The following is a 24874-nucleotide window of genomic DNA, read 5'->3' as shown; positions in this document are numbered from 1 at the left end:
GGAGAAGCAGACTACCCGCTGAGTGGTGAGCGGGGAGGCCCATGTGGGGCTGACCCCAGGACGCTGAGACCACATTCTGAGCCGAAGGCAGTTGCCCAACTGACTGAGCCACCCAGGCGCCCCTTAAAGAAGTTTGATATGTCAAATCAAACAGTATTTATCCAGGGCAGAAAATGGTTTGTGTTCCTACCTGTGAGAGTGCAGAAATCCTTGTAATTCATAAGACATCAAGTGAAGTACTCATCAAGTGAAGAGTATTGCCTCAGAATAGGGCAAAATTAGCCATAAAGATTGACAAAACTTAAAAGCAAGCCTCAAGAGGATCAAATGATTTATAAGTAACTTAATTGAGGGGTGCCTGTCAGTTAAGCATCCGACTCTTGGTCTCGGCTCAGGTCATGATCTCAGGGTCACGGTATCAAGCCCCACGTCAGGCTCTGCACTGGGTGCGGAGTCTGCTTGGGATTCTCTCTCTCCTGCTCCCTCTGCCCCTCCTCCCACTCCCTCTCTCTCTAAAGTAAATAAATAAATCTTAAAAAAAAATAAGTAACTTAATTGTGTCCTAGAGAAAGTTTAAGAATATCTATAGGGATACAAAAATATCCAGTACTCAATAACATAAAATTAACAATGTCTGGCATCCAATAAAAATTTATCAGGTATGCAAAGCAGCAGGAAAATACCACCAGTAATGAAGAGAAAAAAAAAAAATCAATTAATTGAAACAGACCCAGACATGATACAAATGATAGAATTAGTGGAGAAGGATATTAAAAATTTATCGCTAATTTTCTTAAGTTCAAGAAGGTAGAGGAAAGATCGAACATACTATAATGTACACACTGTTCTGTACCTTTTTCCTTTTTTTAAACTTTATTTTTTTTAAGATTTTTTTTTTTTTTAATTTATTTGAGAGAGAGAGAGAACACAAGCGGGGAGGAGGGACAGAGGGAGAGGGAGAAGCAGACTCTCCGCTGAGTAGGGAGCCCAATGTGGGACTCAATCCTAGGATCCTGGGATCATGACCTAAGGCGAAGGCAGACGCTTAACCGACTGAGCCACCCAGGCGCCCCTGTATCTTTTTCTTTTGACCATGTATCTTTCCAAGTCAGTTTGTATAAAGCTTCCCCATTGTTTTTAATGGCTATGTAGTAAGCTTCCCCATTTTTTTTAATGGCTATGTGGGTCAACCAACCTGATTTAACAAGTCTCTCATTAGGACATCTAGGGTTTTTTTTTAATACTTTAAATCAAGTTATAATTTATATACCATAAAATTCACCCTTTTAAAGTGTACAGTTCAGTGATTTAATTCCAGAACATTTTCAACATCCCCAAAAAGAAACCCCGTACCCATGACATCTAGGTCTCTTACAGTCTTTGGCTAAAGGCAATAATCCTGCACTGGATAATCTCATACACATATACTTCCACACATGGGCAAGAATATCTGTGGGACACGTACTTGGAAATATTTGCTAAGTAGAGTGATTTGTGCACCTAAAATTTTGGAAGGTACTGCTAAATTGTCCTCCCCAGAGGTTATGGAGTATACACTCTTACTAGCAAGGTGTAAAAGCTCCCATTTCCCCACTTACTGATCAGCATAGTCCTTCACCAAACCTTTTTATCTTTGCCAGTCTGATAATAGTATCTCACTGAAATTTTAATTTATATTTCTCTTATTCAAAGTGAGGTTGATTATTTTTATATGTTTAAGGGCTACTTTCCTATTTTAATGAATGATTGTTCATACCCTTTGATTTTCTGCAGGATAACTTTTTCTTGGTTATAGGAGCTCTTAATGTATTAGGGAGAAAAGCCTTTTCTGATATAAATTGGGAGTATTTTTCTCACTTAGGTTTTTTGGACTTTATTTTCAGTCTTTGACTTTGTTTATAGTTTTTTTCCTTTACCATGCAGAATTTTAAGAATTTGTCATTGGATTTGTCAATCTTTTATACTTCTGTCTCTTTTGACAGACTTTCCCTACTCCAAGATTATAAAAAATAGTATCTCGGGGCACCTGGCTGGCTCAGTTGGAGGAGTATGTGACTATGCTATGTACTATTATGCTAGTACTTTAAGTTCTCGTCCCCTCACTGCCCCCATTTAACTGTTTGATCCATCTAGAATTTATTTTTGTGTAAGATGTAAAGTATGGATCCACCATATTTTCTCCATACAGCTAACATCTTTCCCCCACTGATTTAAAATGTCACTTTTATACTGTGTCCTCTTGATTAAAAGCTGTTATTAAAAGTGTTGACTCGGATAAGGACGATTTCATAGTAGCTTTAATTTTTTTTTTTTAAGAGTGGTAATCAGAGGGCACCAGGGTGACTCAATTGGTTAAGCTTCCGACTTTTGATCTTGGCTCAGGTCTTGATTTCAGAGTCGTGAGTTCAAGCCCCATGTTGGGCATGGAGCCTACTTAAAAAAAAAAAAAAAGTGGTAATCAGGTGTCTGGGGTAGTGTTTTCCGACCTCTTGGGATGCCTGTCAGGATTCTGTAAGAACTACAGTCTCCCTCCCTCTGTGACAAATCCTACTGTCGTTAAGCTGCTGTTACTGAGGGGAATGTGTCTCGCTCAAGTGTGCTGAGCCAAGAAGTAGTTTTTAACCATTGATCTAAAGGTTTTCCGTAAGAGGGAAAAAGAGGGGGGACTCCTCTTTCCCACGTTATAAATTTCACTTGTGGCCAGAGGCCCACTTAGTGATTCCAGGGTTGTTACTTTCAGGAGAAAAGAGTCTCAGCAAGGAAAGGGAGAACCTTTCCAAAGAGAACTGAACTCTTCACTTTTGAAGTCATTAGTTTCTGATCCTCAGGTTGTCTTCCCACTCGGAATTGTTGTCAATTTCTACACCTCTCCTTTGGTAAGTTATTCTGGTGGACCGTGTGTCCTCCTGGGGAAAGAACTGCTGGATTAGGCGGAGGATGACTAATGTTTTGGCCGGACGTGGAGCTGGAGACATAAGGATAGGAGTCATCTCTTTTAATTTGAAACTGTTTAAAGTCAGAAAAGAGTATGGCCCTTTAAAAGGTAGAATTCTCAGGGTACTCCTGACTATAAAGGCTCGTGGAGTTCTACCCAAAGGGAGCTAGAGGCAGAGACCTGTCTGGTAGGACAGATGCCACTGACTGGGACAGACATCCCGGGGAGTGTTTTGTCAACTGTTTGAGCAGCCTGTTCGGTTTGATAGGGGAGGCTCCACAATGGCTGTTAATTTCATCCAGTATTATAAAATTGTTCTCTTATTCGTGCTACTCAAGGAGTAGCTTGTCACTTCAAACTTTGGCAGATGTTCTCTGTGCTTGAAAGTCCCAGTGGCGGTGACACCTTGGTAGAGTGACTGGTGCTGACTTCCTCTCTCAGTGTGTTAACCCTTGCATGTCTCCTCTGCTAGAGAAGCTCATACAGGTGTAAAATCGTGAGGGAAGCTGGGATAGTTGTGAAAGGTGGTCTCGGTACAGGCTAGTTTTCACTTACATTTTTCTTAGTTTATTCCAGAAACTGTTGAACACTATAAAAAATAATTTACAAAGGATATAGTGGAACTCCATTTCAAAAGTCATGTCAGAGTAAAGAAATAATATCCACTTTATGGGCTTGGTGATATGTCAAAATTGCCCAATTTATTCCATGTGATTGTGATATCTGGGAGACAAGCTCATGGCACAATAATGAGCTGTGGCTGATGCAATTCTGCCATATTAAGTATCAGGATTTAAGGGAAGCCCTTCCCACAGACTTCTATATATCTACTTAATTATAGTTTCCTCGCTTTCCTTTCCTGTGACATTTTCACTCCTCGGAAGTACTGTCGTGCTAGCGTGTTCCTTTGTAACTCCACATCTGAGTCCTCAAAGCAGATTTCACCTGGTCTGCTGCCCCTTTCACAGTTTTAGCCTGGAGGTTACCCTTGGATCAGCTTTCCCCCTCTTCTTCCTCCTGTCTCACCAGTCATCTCACCTCTCCACCAGAGTTCCACTTCTGATCACCCCAGGCCATTCAGCAACTGAACGAATTCATCCCCCCCCCAAACAGGAAGGTCTCACATTGGGGGATACTTACCCCTTCCAGACCCTTCCTGGAGGAAGCAAGTTTCCTTCCATGTGGCAGGAGCCAGTTTTATACTTGTTTGGCCTTGTGACTGATAGGATGGGGAGTTTGGGGGAACTGGAGAGGAGATGACAGTTTTAACCAAGAAAAAACATTGAGTAGAAATTATCCCTTCTGCCTTCTTCGGGCGTGTCCCTCTTCTGGGCATCTCTTCAGGATTTCATTCCTCCGTCCAACTGCCGTTCACAACTGCCCTTTCCAACTGCTCCAGAACTCTTGGCCCCGGCATTCCGTGATGTAAATTATTCCACGCATGGCTCGAAATGGGTGCGAAGCAGTGTTGCCAGGTGTCGGATCACTAGTGTAAGTTTACCGGATCTCGGGGGAGGGAGGAGAAAGGGGGAGAACTGCTCTTGGAACTTGTCCAGTTGTTATTGTTTCAGCCAGAGCACAGTAATCGAGCTGGCTGAGCTTGGTGCTGTCCGTGGCTGGGGAGAGAGGGAGCTTGGGGCCCGGAGCCGGGGGCAGTTGGGGGTTGAGATTTTCTACTTTAAAGATTCTAGCGATGGGATATAGATTGTTTGGAATCAAACAGTTGGTGGTGCTGCTGCCCGGGGAGGAACCTGGGACCTCTGGGGCCAAGCCTGAGGCAGAGCTGCTTGGGGCTATGGTGTCTCCTCTGCCTCAAAAAGTAGGGAGAACTGGCTTTTTCTGTTTTTATAAAGAGAGCCAAAATATGGCAAGAAATCCAGATTGCTCCACCATGTTTGGAAACAGTCAGCCATAAAACGCAACAGGCCTCTGCATACATGAGATTTTTTTTTCTAAAACAAAAATATTATTTCTCCCCCTTTTTCATGATACATTTTGAGGAAGTGGCTGTTCCTGGTTTACAGTCCCTTTGGGGAATCTGTGTGGGAAGGGCTGCTGCCAGCTATCTTGGATTTATCTAGATTCTTTTTTGACTTGTAAGTTAAGGATTTGCGTTCAATAAAAACAATTTAAATTGAATATTTAGTCTCTTGAATGACCACAAAATTTTAAAAATCCCATTAAAAACAAGCATGTTAGAGAAAAAACGTACGTGAATTACACAGTTACTTATCTAGGAAAGTAAAGAGTGTATTTTTATGTTGTATTGATGCTTTAATCTGCTTTAATCTGCTTGGCTAACCGGCACTTTCTTTATTCCTTTTCTTATAGTTGTCATGGATGATGATGATGACTCGTGTCTCCTTGATCTTATCGGGTAAGATGCTCGTTCCAAAATCAGGGTAAATCAAATGTGTGAGGTTTGCTGTACTAAAACAACCTAATAAGCATATTAAAAACTGGGTGGGTTTTTGGGGTGCCCGGCTGGCTCAGTCGGTGGAGCATGTTATTCTTGATCTCGGGGTCATGAGTTCAAGCCCCATGTTGGGAGTAGAGATTATTTAAAATTAAAAAAAAAAAACACACAAACTGGGTGGGTTTTTAAAATGGAAGTCAACATAGAATATGGATTAGCAAATAAAGAGACAAAAATATTTGGATATGACAGGGTTCATAATTAGGCCATCCTTTATTAAATTTACCTTCTAACAAATCCCAGGAGGCAGAAATGAGTGATAATAGGAAATGGAACAACATCAAGAAATCAATAATAAAACAAACTATTAATAAAATTGTTTAAAAATAGGGAGAGAATGTTTCTCAGGCTAATACGTCATTTTCTTTTTACCCTAGTGAAGATGAATCCCAAATATAGGTCACGTATTTATTTGCTGTTTTCCTTTCTTTGTTGCTGTTTTCCAGAGACCCACAAGCATTGAACTATTTTCTACATGGACCTAGTAATAAATCTGTAAGTAATATTTAGAGCATCACAGATATAAATTTTGTCTTTTCTTTACAGTTAAAGTAATCACTTTATCAAATTTGTACCTTTGCAGAGCAATGATGACTTGACGAATGCAGGATATTCTGCAGCCAATTCAAATTCAATTTTCGCCAACTCCAGTGTGAGTATTGGAAACTGAATCCAGTGATAAAGTGTTTCTGTCTCATTGATGGCTTGTGAACCGAGGCTTTCCTTGCCTTTGGAGCCTGATGAGAGTTATTACCTTGTCTCTTGTAATTGACACGGAGGGAGGATCTACTGAATGGTGTTGACATTGTCTCCTTTTAACTTCATGGACTCAGATAAGCTATATGAGATTTACTTTGCCATTTTCCCAAGCTTTCACCTGTCTTTCTAAAATGACTCCAAAATGTGATAACCTAAGAAAGTCATATTAGAATGTTTTAGACCTTATCACAAAGCTTTAAAGAAAGTATTCTTAATTGTAGTTACTTACTAAACATTTCCATCTTAAGCGAGAAAAAAAAGGTAATAACTAAAACTTACTGAGCACTTAGTATGTTCTTGGCGCCAAGGGTTTAGCAAGATTAACCACATTAATCCACACGGTAACTCCGTGAAGTAGGCTCTTTTATGATCAGTATTTTATACATGAGGAAACCAAAGCAGAGAGGTTAGTACTTGCTCAAAAGTCTACAGCCAGGAGTTGTAGAGCTAGGCTTCTCCCTCAGGTTGCCCATTCTGGATTCATATTCTCAAGCTCTAGGAGCATCTGGACAAGAAACCTGACCTCTGGGGGATAGGGAAGTCCTGCTTGCGGACGACATCCAGATAACTATGGTTAAGCCTGTGTTACTTTCATCTTTTCAAGTGCCTTCTTCTATCATGGATGGTAGCCCAGAGTCAGACTGCCCAAGTTTGAATCCTCACTCTACCACTTACTAGACGTGTAACCTTGGATCTGTCACTACATCTCTGTAAGGTTCAGTTTCCTTATTTATGAAACCAGGAGAATAATAGAACTCTTTCCTAGGTTGGTTAACATTAATTGACTAGTCCGTGGAAATTAGTTGGTACAGTGCTCAATAAATGTTAACTTATCAGCAGGGCCTTTATTTTCTTCATCTATAACACGGAATAGTATTCGGAAGGTCCTTGGGGGTGCACAGTTCTTTCAAGTATTTGAGTGTGTGTAAGTTATGTCGGATCATATGCGAGACACCTCCACGTGCTAGGGGTGGTTTTAAAGTCACAACACTGATCTCCAGTAAGGCTTGTGAACCAGGAGCATTTCTGAAATTCATTCTGAACAAGTAATAACTTCATGTGGTGCCATGAAGCCCATAAAGTAGATATTTAGCCTGCCCCTCAATGTTCATGATTTTTATTTACCAACCCTCCTCCTTCCATGTTAGTATTAATTCTAACTTTTCAGACTGCTTCGTTCAGTATGTATTTATTGGGTACTTCTATTCCATCGTGTCAGGTATAGTAGAAATTTTTTTTAGTAGAAATATATATATTTTTAAGGATTTTATTTATTTGACAGAGAGAGACACAGTGAGAGAGGAACACAAGCAGGGGAAGTGGTAGAGGGAGAAGTAGGCTTCCCGCCAAGCAGGGAGCCCGATGCAGGGCTAGATCCTAGGACCCTGGGATCATGACCTGAGCCGAAGGCAGATGCTTAATGACTGAGCCACCTAGGCGTGCCCCCCCCACCTTATTTTAAATAGCTGTTAATACCATATCTTTTCTTTTCTAATCTTGACCTGTCCCCAAAAAACCTGCTGGACAGTGGAGTGTATCTTACTTACCATGTTCCATTTTATTCATATGCCTGTGTTGTCTCTAGTTGGAATGCCCATTCCTAAGGGCTCCTTGAGGACAGAAACTAACACACAAGTGGGTGCTTGATAAATAAACTGTTGATGGACCTTTACTTTTGAATAGGACACTGAAAGTAGTTTTGAAAGCGTTATAATAGGCTGATTCCTTCTAAGAAATCAAACAACCGTTCACTCATTTTATGTGAGGAGCTTGTTTTTGTGTGAACCAGTCTTGCTTAGGGTGTTAGGGGTTAGAACTGGGGGGGGGGGGCTCCTGGTCCACAGACAGACTCCTAACGGCAACTCATTGTTTGGGAACTCCAGTTCCAGTCCAGTAGCACAACCTGTCACCGTTCCATTTAACAGCACAAACTTTCAGACATCTTTACCCGTGCATAACATCATCATACAGAGGGGTCTTGCACCAAACTCAAAGAGGAGCCTCGAAAGACAGGGCTAACTCTGGGCTACCTTCTGGACCTCTAACAGAACAATACCCAGAACGCCCAAAAGTCACTCGGACTACTGTCATACAGGGGACTAGACATGGCCATCTCCTGGATACACACACACCCTGGGCTGAGTCTCACTCAAGCCCTGGACTGAGGGCAATCCTGAAAAGTCAAGTGTGTGCCAGTATCTCAAAAAATGAAGCTAAACTCCAGGTGGTCATCAGTATGTTCCTGTTATTTATCTATTTTCTATAAAGTAATTTACCAGAGCAATGAATAGGTACACTTAACAGAAACAGTGTTAGATATTACTAAGGAAATAGAATATCAGAATAAGCTGAGCACTTTGGAGAGATGTACCTGGAAAGCAGACTGTTAGGCTTTATTCTATTCAAAAGTGAGGTGCTTTTTATTATTATTATTATTATTATTATTATTATTATTATTATTATTAAGAATCTCTTTCAAAGGTTCGATATGCCAGGTAACACGCTGCTTATTCTTTTAGAATGCTGATCCTAAGTCATCCCTCAAAGCTGTAAGCAACCAGCTTGGAGAAGGGCCCAGTGATGGACTGCCACTCTCAAGTAGCCTTCAGTTTCTGGAAGATGAACTTGAGTCTTCTCCTCTTCCTGATCTCAGTGAGGACCAACCTTTCGACATTCTTCAGAAATCCTTGCAGGAGGCCAATATCACTGAACAGACACTGGCCGAAGAGGCATATTTGGATGCCAGTGTAGGTTCAAGCCAACAGTTTGCACAAGCTCAGCTTCATCCTTCTTCATCAGCATCCTTTACTCAGGCTTCTAATGTTTCGAATTACTCAGGTCAGACGCTGCAGCCTATAGGGGTGACTCACGTGCCTGTCGGAGCATCATTCGCAAGCAATACGGTGGGTGTGCACCATGGCTTTATGCAGCACGTGGGGATCAGTGTGCCCAGCCAGCATCTGTCTAACAGCAGTCAGATTAGCGGATCTGGTCAGATACAGCTAATTGGGTCATTTGGTAATCAACCTTCCATGATGACTATTAATAACCTAGATGGATCTCAAATCATATTGAAGGGCAGCGGGCAGCAAGCCCCATCAAATGTGAGTGGAGGGCTCCTGGTCCATAGACAGACTCCTAACGGCAACTCATTGTTTGGGAACTCCAGTTCCAGTCCAGTAGCACAGCCTGTCACCGTTCCATTTAACAGCACAAACTTTCAGACGTCTTTACCCGTGCATAACATCATCATACAGAGGGGTCTTGCACCAAACTCAAATAAAGTTCCAATTAATATCCAGCCAAAGCCTATCCAGATGGGCCAGCAGAATACATACAATGTGAACAATTTGGGAATACAGCAGCACCATGTTCAACAAGGGATCTCTTTTGCCTCTGCCAGCTCACCCCAGGGCTCCGTAGTTGGTCCGCACATGTCTGTGAACATTGTAAACCAACAGAACGCAAGAAAACCGGTCACCTCACAGGCCGTGAGCAGTGCTGGGGGTAGTATCGTTATTCATTCTCCCATGGGCCAGCCTCACACACCCCAAAGTCAGTTCCTCATACCCACAAGCCTTTCCGTCAGTTCCAACTCGGTCCACCACGTCCAGACCATAAATGGGCAACTGCTTCAGACTCAACCTTCTCAGCTCATCTCCGGCCCAGTGGCCTCAGAGCATGTCATGTTGAACAGAAACTCTTCCAACATGCTCAGGACCAACCAACCATATTCTGGGCAGATGCTGAACAGCCAGAACGCTGCTGTCCAGTTAGTGTCTGGGCAGACGTTTGCCGCCTCGGGAAGCCCGGTGATAGTCAATCACGCCTCTCCTCAGATCGTCAGTGGACAGATGCCCCTGCAGCAGGCATCGCCAACCGTGTTACACCTGTCACCTGGGCAGAGCGGCGTCTCCCAGGGAAGGCCTGGCTTCACCCCCATGCCCTCGGTGACCAGCATGGCAGGCCCTAGTCGGTTCCCTGTGGTCAGCTCCTCCAGCACTGCCCATCCTAGTCTTGGGTCTGCGGTTCAGTCGGGAGCAACAGGATCAAACTTTACGGGAGACCAGCTGACCCAGCCAAACAGGACTCCAGTACCCGTCAGCGTGTCTCATCGTCTTCCAGTTTCTTCTTCCAAATCTACCAGCACCTTTAGTAACACACCTGGAGCAGGAACCCAGCAGCTCTTCTGTCAGGTACGTTTGCTTTATCACGTGAATATTTGGAAGATTACAGAATGGGAAAATGGAATGTGTATTTCACAGAATATCATTTTCATCCTAAGCTCCCAGTTTATTAACTTCCAGTTTTCAATTTATGATTGATTCCCTTTTTTCTTCCTAATTAAAATGTTTTATCCATCCTAGCATTGGGGTTTGGAGTGGGGACTCTAGAGTCAAACTCATGGATTTGACTCAAAGCTTTATGACACAGAGCAAGTCTTACCTTAACTTACCTCTCTAGACTTAATTTTCCTCATCAATTGAACGGACTATACTAGTACCATTCCATGGGAGTATTGGGAGGATTAAATGAGATAATCCACATAAAGCACTTAGTGTAGTTGACTTCTAACAGCAAATGGCAAATACTCAATGAGAGCCCACTGATACACATACTTGATGAAATGTATTATGGGCATTTAAAATGAAAGCTTAGTGTAGATTATTTACTTACATCATGGAGTAATCCACTAGCTCATAACTATGGACTGGGTGAAGAAGTTGGGGCTGCTTCTTGAGTGCCAACGGGAAAGGCTCAGGGACTCAGTGTGACTCATCAGTGGGTAACTGGCCTGCACCAGAGGGATGCATACCGAGGGAAGGATCCCAGATTACCTCGGGCAGTTGGTAAACCCACAGGACTATGTTTCAGAAAAGCATCTCAAATGTCATCGGCTTTGGTTCCCACCCCGCTGCCCCCATCTGCTGATCCTTGAACTCTAGCTTCTGGTTCCTGCTCATCCTGAGCACGGCCCATAGTTGCAGCTCCACAACCCCGCCTTCACCCCTGTGATTGACCCTTCTTTGTCCTCCTTTTCCACTGCCTTGCTCCTCCACATTTACAAGTATTCAAAAACCTCTCTGTGCCAGGTACATCGATATTCCCTAAGGAAACAAAGATTATTTATGATCAAGGATATTCAGTGTATTACTTTCAGTGTCAAAGGTGTATATGTGTGTTATGAAATAATGCCAGACTTCTAGAAAAGTTAAAGTTGCAAGGATAGTATAAGGAATTTCATATACCTTTCACCAAGATTCCCCAAATGTTAACGTTTTACTACCATTTGTTTTATCCTTCTCTTCCTCTCCCCTCGCACTCGCTTTCTCTCTCTCTCTCTCTCTCTCTCTCTCTCACACACACACACACATATACACACAAACACACACACAATTTTGAGAGTAAATTGTGGACATGGTGCCTCTTTACCCCTAAATACTTTGGACTTCAGTGTGTATTTTCTAAAAATGGAGACATTCTCCCATATAACCATAGGTTATACAATTATCAAAATCAAGAAATTAGCATGATTACAGTATTACCACCTAATCTACAGACCTTAGCCAGATTTAGTCGATTTTCCCAAGAACGTCCCTTACAGCAAAAGGGGAAAAAAATTATATTGTTTTGTGTTTATGATCCAGGATCACTGTCTAATTTTGTTGCCATGTCTTTAAATCTGGAACAGGTTATCCATCTTTCTTTGTCTTTTATGACCTTGAAATTTTTGAAGAGTACAAACCAATTATTTTGTAGAATGTCCCTCAATTCAGGTTTCTCTGCTGTTTCCTCACGATTAGATTCAGGTCATACATATTTGGTAGCATTGCCACAGAAGTGGTATGTCCTCACAATATGGACTTGTCCCATTACTGGTGGTGTAAACTTTGAACACTTGCTTAAGATAGTATCTGATGCTTCTTAATAAGTTTCTTCTAAGGGGATACTTTGACACTGTGTAGTTATCCAGTTGCTCATCAAACTTGCACACACTACCACTTAAGCTTCCACTGATAATTCCTGACTAAATCCGTTCTTACAGAATCAGCTATTACTGTGATGGCCACCAAATAGAGATTGTCTAATTCCATCATTTATTCTACATTAATTATTGGCATTATACTCTAAGAAAGCTTTTCCTGTTCCCCTTTTACTTATGTCTTTTTTTATATGAGTATGGACTCACAATATTTCTTTTAAGATTTTATTTATTTATTTATTTGAGAGAGAGAGAACACAAGCAGGGTGAAGGGGCAGAGGGAGAAGGAGAAGCAGACTCCCCACTGAGCAGGGAGCCCGACATGGGGCTCGATCCCAGGACTCTGAGATTATGACCTGAGCCAAAGGCAGACACTTAACCGACTGAGTCATCCAGGCGCCCCTCATAAATTCTTATTTTATTCAATGAGTTAAAAATTGTTGTAGTCACTTATCTGATGCTCGTTACTTTGATGGCCATTTGGCACCCCTCCAAATTGGCTACTGGTCCTTCTGACACGTTTCCATCATGCCTTGAGCACTTTCTTTAATTTCTGGCAAAACAAGATGTTCCGTGTTCATTTTTTACTTTCCCTCCTCTGCCCTGGAATCAACCATTTCTTTAAGGAGCCTTATTCCTTCTAGCAGAGAACAGTATTTAGAAACCAAGATCTGAGCACTACATGTTCATTGCGACTGACTTGGATTTCTTTATACACACCCAGCATCTGTAGCTATTTATAGATCAATCTACAGATCAATTTATAGATCAATCAATGTATTAAAAACAATGAGTTCAGGGGCACCTGGGTGGCTCAGTAGGTTAAGTATCCCACTCTTGATTTTGGCTCAGGTCATGATCTCAGGGTCATGAGATGGAGCCCCGTGTCGGGATCTGCGCTGGGCATGGAACTTGCTTAAGATTCTCTCTCTCCCTCTCCCTCTGCCCCTCCCCCCTCCTATGTCAATCAATCAATAAAAACAGTGAGTTCATATTGATACTTTGGATTCTAATCCAGGACCACTGGGTTCATTATTCAGGTCTCCTTCTTTTCCATTTCCAAACATCTTCCATGATTCCTCTTTTCTAACAGTGAGAAAGGCAGCTCCACAATATATTTACTAAATTGCTCAATCCTAGAATACACAGAAAATAGTTTCAGAATAGCTAATCCATACCACCATAAAAAACAAACCTACTAATGAGACGTCAGCATCAGTTTACAGTTCTGTCTTTAGCCTAAAGGTATAGAGTCACAATACTGTGTTCATGGGACACCTGGGTGGCTCAGTCGGTTAAACATCCGACTCTTGGTTTCAGTTCAGGTTGTGATCTCAGGGTCATGAGATTGACCCCCACATTAGGCTCTGTGTTCAGCAGGGAGTCTGCTAAAGAGTCTCTCTCCCTCTCCCTCTGCCCCTCCCCCCAGCACATGCATGCTCTCTCTCTCTAAAATAAATAAATCTTTTTTTTTTTTTTAAGATTTTATTTATTGGTCAGAAAGAGAGAGAGCACAAGCAGGGGGAATGGCAGACAGAGGGAGAAGCAGGCTCCCCGCTAAGTAAGGAGACCAATGAGGGACTCGATCCCAGGACCCTGGGACCATGATCTGAGCCGAAGCAGGCACTTAACCTGCTGAGCCATGCAGGCATCCCTAAATAAATAAAGATTTCAAAATACTGCATTTGAGTTACTTGGCTTAGTACTTTCCCCTCTCCCTTGGTGTAGTTATGCTATTCATCTGAAATATAGTTCTGCTTATTTGTTTCTGTTCATATTTCATTTTAGGAGTCTTTCCCCACTATCCTTGTTGATTTTACCTATTTAATTTCTTTTAAAAGTGTGACCCATTAGCATGGTTTCAAAAGTCAGGGCTCTGCAGAAAGTGTACCTGGAGCACCTCAGTCCACCCTTCTCCCACCCTTCCATCCTTCCCTGCCAGTTCTCAGCCGTGTCTGTCATCACCAATCTCATTCATCTCTAGTTGACTTATCCTATGTTTATTTTCATACAAATGAGCAGATACATGTATATTTTCTTATTTCCCTTCCTTTCTTGTTCAAAGTATAGGGTGCTGTAGATACTCTTCTTCATTTCAGTTGCTAAAAAGTTTTTTAAAAACCCAAATATCTAGGGACACCTGGGTGGCTCAGTCACTTAAGTGTCTGCCTTCAGCTCAGGTCATGATCCCGGGGTCCTGGGATCGAGCCCCGCATCGGGCTCCCTGCTCAGCGGGGAGCCTGCCTCTCCCTCTGCCTGCTGCTCCCTCTGTGCTCTCTCTCTCTCTCTCTCTGACAAATAAATAAATAAAATCTATAAAAAAAATTTTTTAAAACATAATAAAAATTAAAAAATAAAAGCCCAAGTGTCTAATAATAGAATCATGGGCTGTGATGAATGCTATGCAGCTACTTAAAATGTTTTCAAAGGGTGCCTGGCTATCTTAGTGGAGTGTGTGACCCTTGATCTTGGGGTTGTAGGTTCGAGCCCCATGTTGGGCATAGAAATTACTTTAAAAAAAATAAAATCTTGGGGCACCTGGGTAGCACAGTTGGTTAAGCATCCAACTCAGTCTCAGCTCAGGTCTTAATCTCAGGGTCGTGAGTTCAAGCCTCCTGTTGGGCTCCACAGTGGGCATGGAGCCTACTTATAAAAATAAATAAAACAAAATCTTTTTATATAAAAGTAAGTAAATAAATAAAATAAAATGTATTTAAAAAATTACTTGGTCAGTTGAGCCTCCAGCTCTTGGTTTTGGCTCAGGTAGTGATCTTAGGGTCATGAGATTGAGCCCCGCATTGGGCTCTGTACTCAGCATGGAGTCTGCTTGAGATTCTCTCTCCCTCTCCCTGCCCCTCCCACTTGTGCTGGCTCTCTAAAATAAATAAATAAATCTTAAAAAAAAAATTTTTTTAATTAAAAAAAAACAAAGATTTGGGGAAAGGCTTACAAAATAATTTTAAGTGTACATTTAAATTTGAAATATTTAAAATGTGCTTTTAAATGTATAATAAAGATGGGCACCTGACTGTCTCAGTCAGTAGAGCATAGGACTCTTGATCTCAGGGTCATGGGTTCAAGCATAGAGCGTCCTTAAAAAAATAAATGTAGGGGTGCTTGGGTAGCTCAGTCAGTTGAGTGACTGACTCTTGGTCTCAGCTCAGGTCTTGATCTTGGTGGTCTAGAGTTCAAGCCCCACAATGGGCTCCACGCTGGGTGTGGAGCCTACTTTTTTAAAAAAATGTATAGTTAATAAACAATTTGTTTTCACTTTTAGAAAAATAATTGGGGAGAGACAATATGTTGAATTAGAAAACAGAAAACCTATTTGCTTACAAAACACCCAGAAATTTCATTAGAAAGAAATGCAATATAATATTAATAGCAGTTCTCTGGATAGTAGAATTACAGATTATTCTCATTTTCTTCTAGTTTTAAAAACTTGCCCCAAGGGGCGCCTGGGTGGCTCAGTCATTGGGCGTCTGCCTTCAGCTCGGGTCATGACCGCAGGGTCCTGGGATGGAGCCCACATCGGGCTCTCTGCTCAGCGGGAAGCCTGATTCTCCCTCTCCCACTTCCCCTGCTTGTGTTCCCTCTCTCTCTGTCTCTCTGTCAAATAAATAAATAAAATCTTTAAAAAATAAGTAAAAATAAAAAATAAAAACTTGCCCCACATAGAAGACATGATACCTGGACAGCATTTATCAAAACATATTTATATATTTTTTAAAAATAAGTAGAACATGCAATTGGTAAAAACTTAAAACAGTTCCAAAATAGTTTGCGGTGAAAAGTAAGTCTTCCGCCAGTCCCCACGTTTCCCTCCCAGAGGCTGCCACCATTTCTAGGTTCTTTATATTCTTCCAGAGATGTCCTCTGCATATACGGTAACAAATATCACATAGACCTACTTACCTCTGCAAAACACCATGGATGTTTAATTACATAAATTGAGGATCATTTTATATCAATATGTATTGATCTGCTTTATGTTTGTTGTTATAGTTAATTATATATAATCAGCCACAGCATGATTTCTTTCTCTTTTTTTATTTTCTGTGTATAAGTAATGGCTTGATTAAGGAGAAAAATCTCTTTGACTCCCAAAAGTTTAAATATCCAAAGGTAACAAGAAGCCTCCACTGGCAGCTCCGAAGTAACTTTTTTGTGACTTTTAATGCCAAAAGGTATGGGAACTAGGTCAGTTGTATTATGTCAAGTGTGTTACTGCTGTAGGTTTTCTGGAACAATTAAGGTATCAGGTGTATTGGAATAAGGAGGATACAGCCTTGGAGGCAGCATGAGTTAGAAAAGTAATGTTGAGGTGTTATCTAACATTTAAAGCCCCAGGACACCCAGAAACACTTACAGTGACTCTATTTTACTTTATAATTTCTGTGTAAAATTTCTGTACAAATTACTTTATAGAATGTCGTAATAAACAAAAACACCATTACAGGGACTTTCCATGTTTACCTATTCGGGAAAATTTAACTCAGCAAGTTTTGATCCTATAAAGGGTTAATTCTAGGGAGGAATAAGTTTCTAAATACAAATTTTGGTTTTGGTATAGGAAATATATTTATTTGGTTCAAAATTCAAAAGGTACAGAAAGGTATATATAATAGTGAAAATTTCCCTCCTTCTGTCCCCCAGCCACTCAGTTCTCTGCAGGCAACCAATGTAACCAGCTTCTTATAGAATGAATGTAAAAGTCCCCACCCCACCTTTTGTATTGTGAAAACTTCCCAAACCCACAGAAAAATTGGAAGAGTACAGTGAACGCATTCACCTAGATTTACCCATTGTTGTTTTGCAACATTTGCTTTAACCGTGTGCCTCTTTCTCTCCCTCTCTCTCTACACACACACACACACACACACACACACACACTCTTTTTTCTCTGAACCATCTCGAAAGTAAGTTACTAATGTCATGACCCCTTAGTCCTAAATACTTCACCAGCTATCTCATAAGAACAAGGACCTTCTTTAACACAGCCACAATATCACTATCACACCCAGAAAAGTTAACATTAATACAGTAAAATTGTATCAGATTTCTTCCAGTTGACCTAATAATGGCCTTTCCAACAGTTTCACTCCGGAATCCAGTCAAAGGGCACGGATTCATCTGTTGTCACGTCTCTAGGCTAGAGCAACCCAGATCATTTGTCTTGTAGAGTAGCCTCAGTGTGGAGTTGTCTGATTGTGTCCTCATGAGCAGAGGCAAGCTAAACAGTTGTGGCAAGACACAAAGTGTTGGGTGGGCCTGTTATTGGTGATTCTGGGTGTGATCACTTGGTTAAGGTGACTTCTGCCAGGTTTCTCCTCCAGGTCCTGTACCTTTTTCCCTTTGTAAAGCAGAAATGACCGCTAGGATAGTGCTTTGGGACCATGTGACTATCCTCCCCTCCCTCCCACCTCGTGATTTGCGACTCCATCAGTGAGCCTCACCTGAATATTACATTGGTGGTTGCAAAACGGTGATTTTCTAACCGTATTATCCTATCTAGAGTATTTGGCCGGACTGTTCCATAAAGAAGAGCTTTTTCTCCACCCTCTCTCTCTCTCCCTCCCTCTCTCTCTCTCTTTGGGGCTGTCAGCTTCAGTGCTTACGGACTCGTGGCTGTGCTTACTCCATCCATCCCCAGCTAACTCTCCCTCTCCCTCTGCCCAATATCATTTTGAGGCTAAGCCTGACATATAAATTCATCTGTGATATTTAGATATTTTAGATCTCTAAAAGATCATGTATTCATTTTGTAGTTAATGTTGCAGTCTGTTGCTTTCATTATTCTTTTTAATGCCTAAAATGTCCCAAATGTGGTCAGTGGAGGCCTGCTGAAGCTGGCTCCTATCCTTTTGATGCGGCCCCATCTACTTTGAGCTCTTTGTGGCCCAAGATACTGTGCGCATGTCTTCTGATTACCTTGCCTTGGACCTAGAATCAGCCATTCCTCCAGAGAGCCCTGTGAGCTTAAATCCCTTAATGCAGAGATAATTTATAGGATTTAAACTGTCTTGTAAACAGATTAATATTCAAAAGTCAGCGATTAAAGCAGGCAATTTACAAGAGTTTAGCCTATTAAGCAAAAGTAAATTATTTTAAGTCCAAATCTCCTTAGATCACTAGAAGATTTAGTAGATTGAAAATCCCTTGAGAGCAGGACCCACCCTGCTTTCCAGCCCCTCCCTACCCCTCCTCTAGCTCAGCCTGACAACCTTAGAACGGAGCCACTGGATTTTCAGACACCGAGACTTCAAAATTCTAGGTGTTGTTTGTTCCTCACCTTCTATACTTTTAATAAGTTACTAAATCCTACAGATTCGTCTTTGAATGCCTCACACCTGTTCTTTCCAATAATAATAAAAGTAATGATCATATTATTAACAACTGGTACAGTGGCCAGAGGCTCTCCATATTATTGCTAAGCCTTACCTTGGGGCTACAAGGAGTGACTGTTTCCATTTCACAATCAAGGAGATGGAGGTTCAGAGCATGGCCAAACTGCTCAGAAAGGCAGATTTTACCTGCCAGCTGGCGCTGCTAGTGCAGCATCCCCGTTTCTCTCCTTTTCTGCATCCTTACCCCGAGCTAGACTTTAAGAGGGACTGCAATGTAATGGGAAAAACAAGAGTTGGGTTAGGAATCAGAGCTCGCTTGTAGGTCCCGCTCTGCCAGGGACTGGTTTGGTGATCTAAGTTTATATCTTAAACTCTCTGAGGCCTAATTTTCTCTTCTTTAAAATGAGGAACTCTAGCTATGCAATCGAACCACCTGGGGAGCTTTTTAAAAATATGGATGCATGGGCCTCTCCTTCATAAATTCTGATTTAAATGGTCTGGAGACAGAGCTCTAAGCATCAGCATTTTTCAGAAGCTCCCCAAGTGATTCTAAAGAGCAACCAGGATAGAGAAGCACTGGGCTAGATGATTTCCAAGGCCCATTCTGACCCTAACACATCGACAAATGTAGCAATTATCTGGGTGATTGATTTGCCTTCGGCCTCTTTCTAAAGGCGGATTTCCACCACGTTAATCTTCCTAAAACATTTGCTTGGTGACCTGAACCAAATCATCTGAGACTCCCCATCGCCACAAGAGAAAGTACAAACCCCTGGCTGGCAGTTAAGCTTCTCTGGTTGGAAACCCTCCATTTTAGCCAGGCTGACCCCTCCTCCCCGCCTCCCTCATTGTGAGCCCCACATCTTTACTGACACGGGTATTCATTAAACTTCCTTTCCTAGCAGGTAGAAATGCTTCCTGTCCTTCAGAGCCCCCCCCAAAGCCTCTAAAAGAAAGAAGCCTTTTCCAGTCACCCCAGATACCTTCTCTGCACTTTTTGTTCATACTGCGTACTGGGTGCATAATCACTGACAGTGCTGTTGCCTGCCTGCCTGCCTGCCTGCCTTCCTGCCTTCCTGCCTGTCTGCCTGCCTTCCTGCCTGCCTGCCTGCCTGCCTTCCTGCCTGCCTGCCTTCCTGCCTGCCTGCCTGCCTTCCTGCCTGCCTGCCTGCCTGCCTGCCTGCCTGCCTGCCTTCCTTCTTTCCTTCCTGCCTTCCTGCTTCCCTTCCTGCCTTCCTTCCTGCCTGCCTTCCTTCTTTCCTGCCTTCCGCAGTACTTCAGTACCTGCCACGGCCAGCCCTGGGCCAAGTCCCAGTGAGACAACATTCTGTTGCAGGGCAGGAGGCAGACAGATAAACTGACAACCGCAGTGCAGTGTTTTCAGTGCTCCGGTAGAAGTAATCCAGAGTGCCAGGCTCAGAAAAGAAGCCTCTAACCCAGATGGGATGGTTGGGGAAGGTTTCCTTGAGATAGTGGTTTCTGACTGAGACCTACCCAGGTAGCAAGGGCCTGAGTGAAGAATTCTCCAGCAGTAGGAACAGCCGTGCAAAGGCTGGTGAGAGAAGAGACCGTGATACTGAGGGGACAGGAAGACCGGTTCAGGTGAGGTGCAGAAGATTTAGGCGGGAAAGGTGAGCAAGGACCAAATCATATGGGACCTTTGTCATGTTAAGGAGCCAGTGTCATAATCAAAGCATGAAATGCTGAAGCCCTACACCAGTCTGGTGGCACGAGAGATGGTGAGAATGGAATGGATTTGAGATTGATTGGCTGTCGTGGAGAAATAAGGATGATACATAGACTCTTGACCGTCACACCAGCTTCACTGAGCTAGAGAACATGAAAAGAAATTGTGGTTTGAAGGGAAGTTAGGAGTTTAGAATATGTTCGTCAAGTCTCACAACCTAGAGGACAATCAAACTATATGGCAAACAGCTATAGACACCGAAGCATAAGACCAAAATGTGGACTCAGTGGGACTGACCAGCATATAAATTGTAACTGAAGTGGTACAGATGGGTGAAATGGATCAGGGAGAGTGCATGAGTAAAGAAAAAAAAGTGGCCAGAAGAGAACCCCAAAGCACCTCGATATTTAGGGGAGGGACACAGAAAGAAGAGTCCACAAGTGAGACTCAGAAGGTTCCAGAGAAGAGGAACTGATAGGCTTCAGCATTTTGGAAGCTAAGGAAAGAGAATGTTACAGGCGGGAGGGCAGAGGTCCACAGAGCGAAGTGCCACTGAGAAGCCAGTGGAGGTCAGGATCAGGATGTTTCTGACAGATTTAGCAACAAGGAGGCAGCTGTCGACCTTGGTAAGACTTGTTTCCCTGGAGTGTTAGGTGCAGAAGCCAGACTGAAGTAGACCGAGGAGAGAGTGGGAGGTGTGGTAATGAGTACAGACAACATTCAGAAAAACGAAGGTAACTGATAGGCACAGGATGGGTAGGGTCAAGGGAATTTGTTTTTTAAGATATGGGAAAGGCTTGAGCTTTTTTCAAAGCTGATGGCAAGGAGACAGACATGAATTCCACAGCATTGGTGGGATTCTTTGTAGAAAAGAGGAGGGCTGCGTCCGCCATTGTAGCAGGAGAAGCAAGGAAAGGTAGAATGGGGATGTGGGTAAGGTTGTAGCTGTGGTGGGAGAGAGTTGAACGAGCTCTCACCCGGCTTACAGGTTTGAAGATAATGAAATAGCATTCAGTGGAAAATGGGCAAAGGAGCTGGTTAGGAAAGAAAGGATTGCTGGACAGGCATGAGGGCCCAGTTGAGGTTGGCACAGGGGACGTGAGGCAGTAGCTGGACAGGGTCTCTGCTGCTCTATCCAAGGCCTTTGTTCAAATTAAGAAAAAGTGACCCTCTGGGTAGATAAACTGCTCCACTGGCAGGCTTGGCGCTTTTATTTATTTTTCTAAGATTAATTATTTATTTATTGGGGGTAGTGAGGGGTAGAGGGAGAGGGAAAGAGAATCTCAAGCACACTCCCCTCCTAGCGTGGAGCCCAATGTGCGGCTCCATCTCATGGAGATGAAGCCTGAGATCATGGCCTGAGCAGAAATCAAGAGTCAGATGCTTAACCCACTGAGCCCCCCCAGACACCCCAGGCTTGGCACTTTTAGATGGAAGAAAAAGTGCTCCTTCTCTTCCTGAAGTTTAGCTCTCAGTGCCTCTGGCAGGTCACACATCTTTGTGTGTTCTCCAACCTTGCCGGCTCCAGCCCATTTCTGTGGCAATGGGGCAATTCCCAGACGAGAGTGTGGTTGGGCAGACCCCAAACGTCTCCCTCATTCAGTAAATGCCTGTTGTAGGATGAATCTCGTCTTGCTAGGTTGGAATTGGTTTCTTTCAAAGTGTACCACAGAAGGGGAAATTGACACATTAAATATTTTGATTTGTTGGGTTTTTCTGTATGTGTACATGGTATCAAGATAATCCATAGGATCTAAAGAATTAAGATGTATACTGATATTAGCAGAGTTCTTGGAGCCAAGTTCTCAACAAAGTATCCTTAAATAGTCTATTTGTGAAGAATATATATATATATATATATATATATTAAGATTTTATTTATTTATTGGACAGAGAGAGAGAGAGAGCAAAAGCGGGAACACAAGCAGGGGCAGAGGGAGAGGGAGAAGCAGACTTCCCGCTGAGCAGGGAGCCCGATGTGGGACTCGATCCCAGGACCCTGGGATCGTGACCTGAGCTGAAGGCAGACGCTTAACGAGACTGAGCCACCCAGCCACCCCTATATATATATATATTTTTTTTTAAGATATAAAATATATATATGTATTTTATTATTTATTTTTTTAAAGACAACTGCTTTTCAAATAACACCAAATGGATTCTTTTTTTTTTTAAGATTTTATTTATTCATTTGAGACACAGAGATACAGAGAGAGAGAGAGAGAGAGCATGAGCAGGGAGAGAGGCAGAGGGAGAGGGAGAAGCAGGCTCCCCGCTGAGCCAGGAGCCCGATGTGGGGCTTGATCCTAGGACGCTGGGATCATGACCTGAGCCGAAGGCAGACGCTTAACCATCTGAGCCACCCAGGCGCCCCTGGATTCTTTTTTTTTTTTTAAGATTTTATTTATTTATTTGACAGAGAGAGACACAGCGAGAGAGGGAACACAAGCAGGGGGAGTGGGGGAGGGAGAAGCAGGCTTCCCGCTGAGCAGGGAGCCTGATGTGGGGCTCGATCCCAGGACCCTGGGACCATGACCCGAGCCGAAGGCAGATGTTTAACGACTGAGCCACCCAGGCGCCCCTATATATTTTAGAAAATGTATTTAAAGAGTAAGTCTTCTCTACGAGTTCAAGAAAAACAATAGAATGATAAATTTTATTTCTGGAAAAGATTGTCAGCTGTGAGCAAACTGAAGTTTTGGGGAATGGGGGAAAGTTGCTGTCTCCTGGGGGCGCGGGGGTTGCTGGTATGGGAGGGAGGGACAGACGCCCGTGACTTCCGCTGCACTCAGTTTATTTCACAACTATTTACCGTGCGCTCACTGTGGTGCCGGGCCTGTTCCAGTGCTGGGAATACAGCAGGGAACCAGATGGATAAGAGGCCTGCCCTGAAAATAAGTAGGCTGGGCACAACCAGTGAACTTCTAGAGACAAAGCAGTTCCGAGGCAGTGGAGCTTTCCAAACATACAGAGCAGCTGAATTGAGGTGATTCCACTGTGGGGACCGGGACAGGTTCCCCCCTTGGATCCTGATTCTTCTGCCACCACCCTGGCCCTAGCCACCCCACCCAAACCTCTGCAGTTGCCCCAAGGGAAGGGGTACAGTGAGAAGCACAGGCAGCGGTAAGAGGATGAAAACACGCTGGTGCCAATGCTTAGCCTCAGACAGGTGGGCGAGGGGACTATAAAACACTCCCCGGGGCGCCTGGGTGGCTCAGATGGTTAAGCGTCTGCCTTCGGCTCAGGTCATGATCCCAGGATCCTGGGATCGAGTCCCGCATCGGGCTCCTTGCTTAGCGGGGAGCCTGCTTCTCCCTCTGCCTCTCTCTCTCTCTCTCTCTCTGTCTCTTATGAATAAATAAATAAATAAAAAATCTTTAAAAAAAAACCAAAACACTCCCAACTGTGCTCAGACAAGAGGTGGCCCCTTCAGAGAGTATCCTTGTTTTTAGACACAACAGTACTTCATACCCTCAATTTGATGGTGAATTTTCAGGCTTTGGCATAAGATTGTTCTGGGTTTTTTCCCTTTTACTCTTCTGTCTTGTGAAAGCGAACACATTTAGAAAAAATACGTAAAACGTCAGCGTACAGTTAACAAAGATTTTTTTTTAAGACTTTTATTTATTTGAGAGAAAGAGTAAGCAAGAGAGAGAGAGAGAGAGCACAAGTGGGGGGAAGAGGGAGAGGGAGAAGCAGGCTTCCCGCTGAGCAGGGAGCACAATACAGGGCTCGATCCCAGGACCCAGGTATCATGACCTGAGCCGAAGGCAGACACTTAACCGACTGAGCCACCCAGGTGCCCCCAGTTAACAAAGAATTATAAAGCAAATTCCCATCCATGTGAACACTTAAGAAATAAAATATTGCCAGTAGTCCCAGAAACCAGCCCCCTCCATAGGCCTTCCCAACCTCGGCCCTTCTCCTGGCCTTTGTAATGATCTCTTCCTTGCTTTTGCTACTTATGTACGCATGGAATTTGTTTTATTCATCTGTTTAGTAGCTATAAATCATTTTAGGTCATGTCTGATTAACAAGGTAGAAGATCAGACTGGGTAATGCCATTTTTATTTAAAAAAAAAAAAAAGTCGGATGCCTGGGTGGCTCAGTCATTGAGCGTCTGCCTTCGGCTCAGGTCATGATCCCAGTGTCCTGGGATCAAGCCGCACATCGGGCTCCCTGCTCCGCGGGAAGCCTGCTTCTCCCTCTCCCACTCCCCCTGCTTGTGTTCCCTCTCTCGCTGTCTCTCTCTGTCAAATAAATAAATAAATAAATAAATCTTTAACAAAAAATAAAAATAAAAAAGTCGTGTGCTGTAAAGCAATAAGGATGATATTCTTCTGTTTCACGTGAACTAGGCACATTGGAAAAAATCCCCAAACTGTCGTGTACTAACAGGCTGCTGTAAGGACTATGGTCATTTGAACATCTTCACTCTGCTTCATCTATTCGTCTGTGGATTTGGTTAGTTCAGAGTCCCACCTAGTGTATAGCCTTGCCCTGTTAAACCACATTTTTCCAACTTTTACCTGTCTTGTTTTTTTATTCAAAGTGGCCCTTAGTGTTCGTCCCCTGGAAATATTTGTGAGGAAGGCCTGCTCTCACTGTTTGCCCCAGGCCTCCCTACAACCCCAGTGTCCTCTGCATGAGCAGCTTCCTGCAATAGGAGAGTGGAGTTATGTTCTAG

At 43.0% G+C, this 24874-nt stretch overlaps 1 protein-coding gene across 3 annotated transcripts in view; it reads left to right on the top strand.

Moving 5' to 3' along the window:
* BICRAL (BRD4 interacting chromatin remodeling complex associated protein like) overlaps window positions 1–24874 on the top strand; it is a 70795-nt gene that overhangs the window by 31454 nt on the left and 14467 nt on the right. Inside the window, exons 2-6 of one of the 3 annotated variants that reach the window (XM_032409812.1) lie at window positions 4280–4426; window positions 5267–5312; window positions 5858–5906; window positions 5995–6063; window positions 8690–10366. In XM_032409812.1, coding sequence (XP_032265703.1) covers window positions 5272–5312; window positions 5858–5906; window positions 5995–6063; window positions 8690–10366 — 1836 coding nt within the window. In that variant the 5' untranslated portion in view covers window positions 4280–4426; window positions 5267–5271. Of the gene's footprint in view, window positions 1–2443; window positions 4427–5266; window positions 5313–5857; window positions 5907–5994; window positions 6064–8689; window positions 10367–24874 lie in introns of those variants that run through there. The other 2 variants (XM_032409811.1, XM_032409810.1) reach the window with 2 other exon arrangements.

Source organism: Phoca vitulina, unplaced genomic scaffold (genome assembly GCF_004348235.1).
Source record: "Phoca vitulina isolate PV1807 unplaced genomic scaffold, GSC_HSeal_1.0 scaffold11, whole genome shotgun sequence".
NCBI classification, from domain to species: Eukaryota; Metazoa; Chordata; class Mammalia; order Carnivora; family Phocidae; genus Phoca; species Phoca vitulina.
The sequence above is the reverse complement of the archived record's forward strand: the minus strand, read 5'-3'. Positions and strand labels throughout refer to the sequence as shown.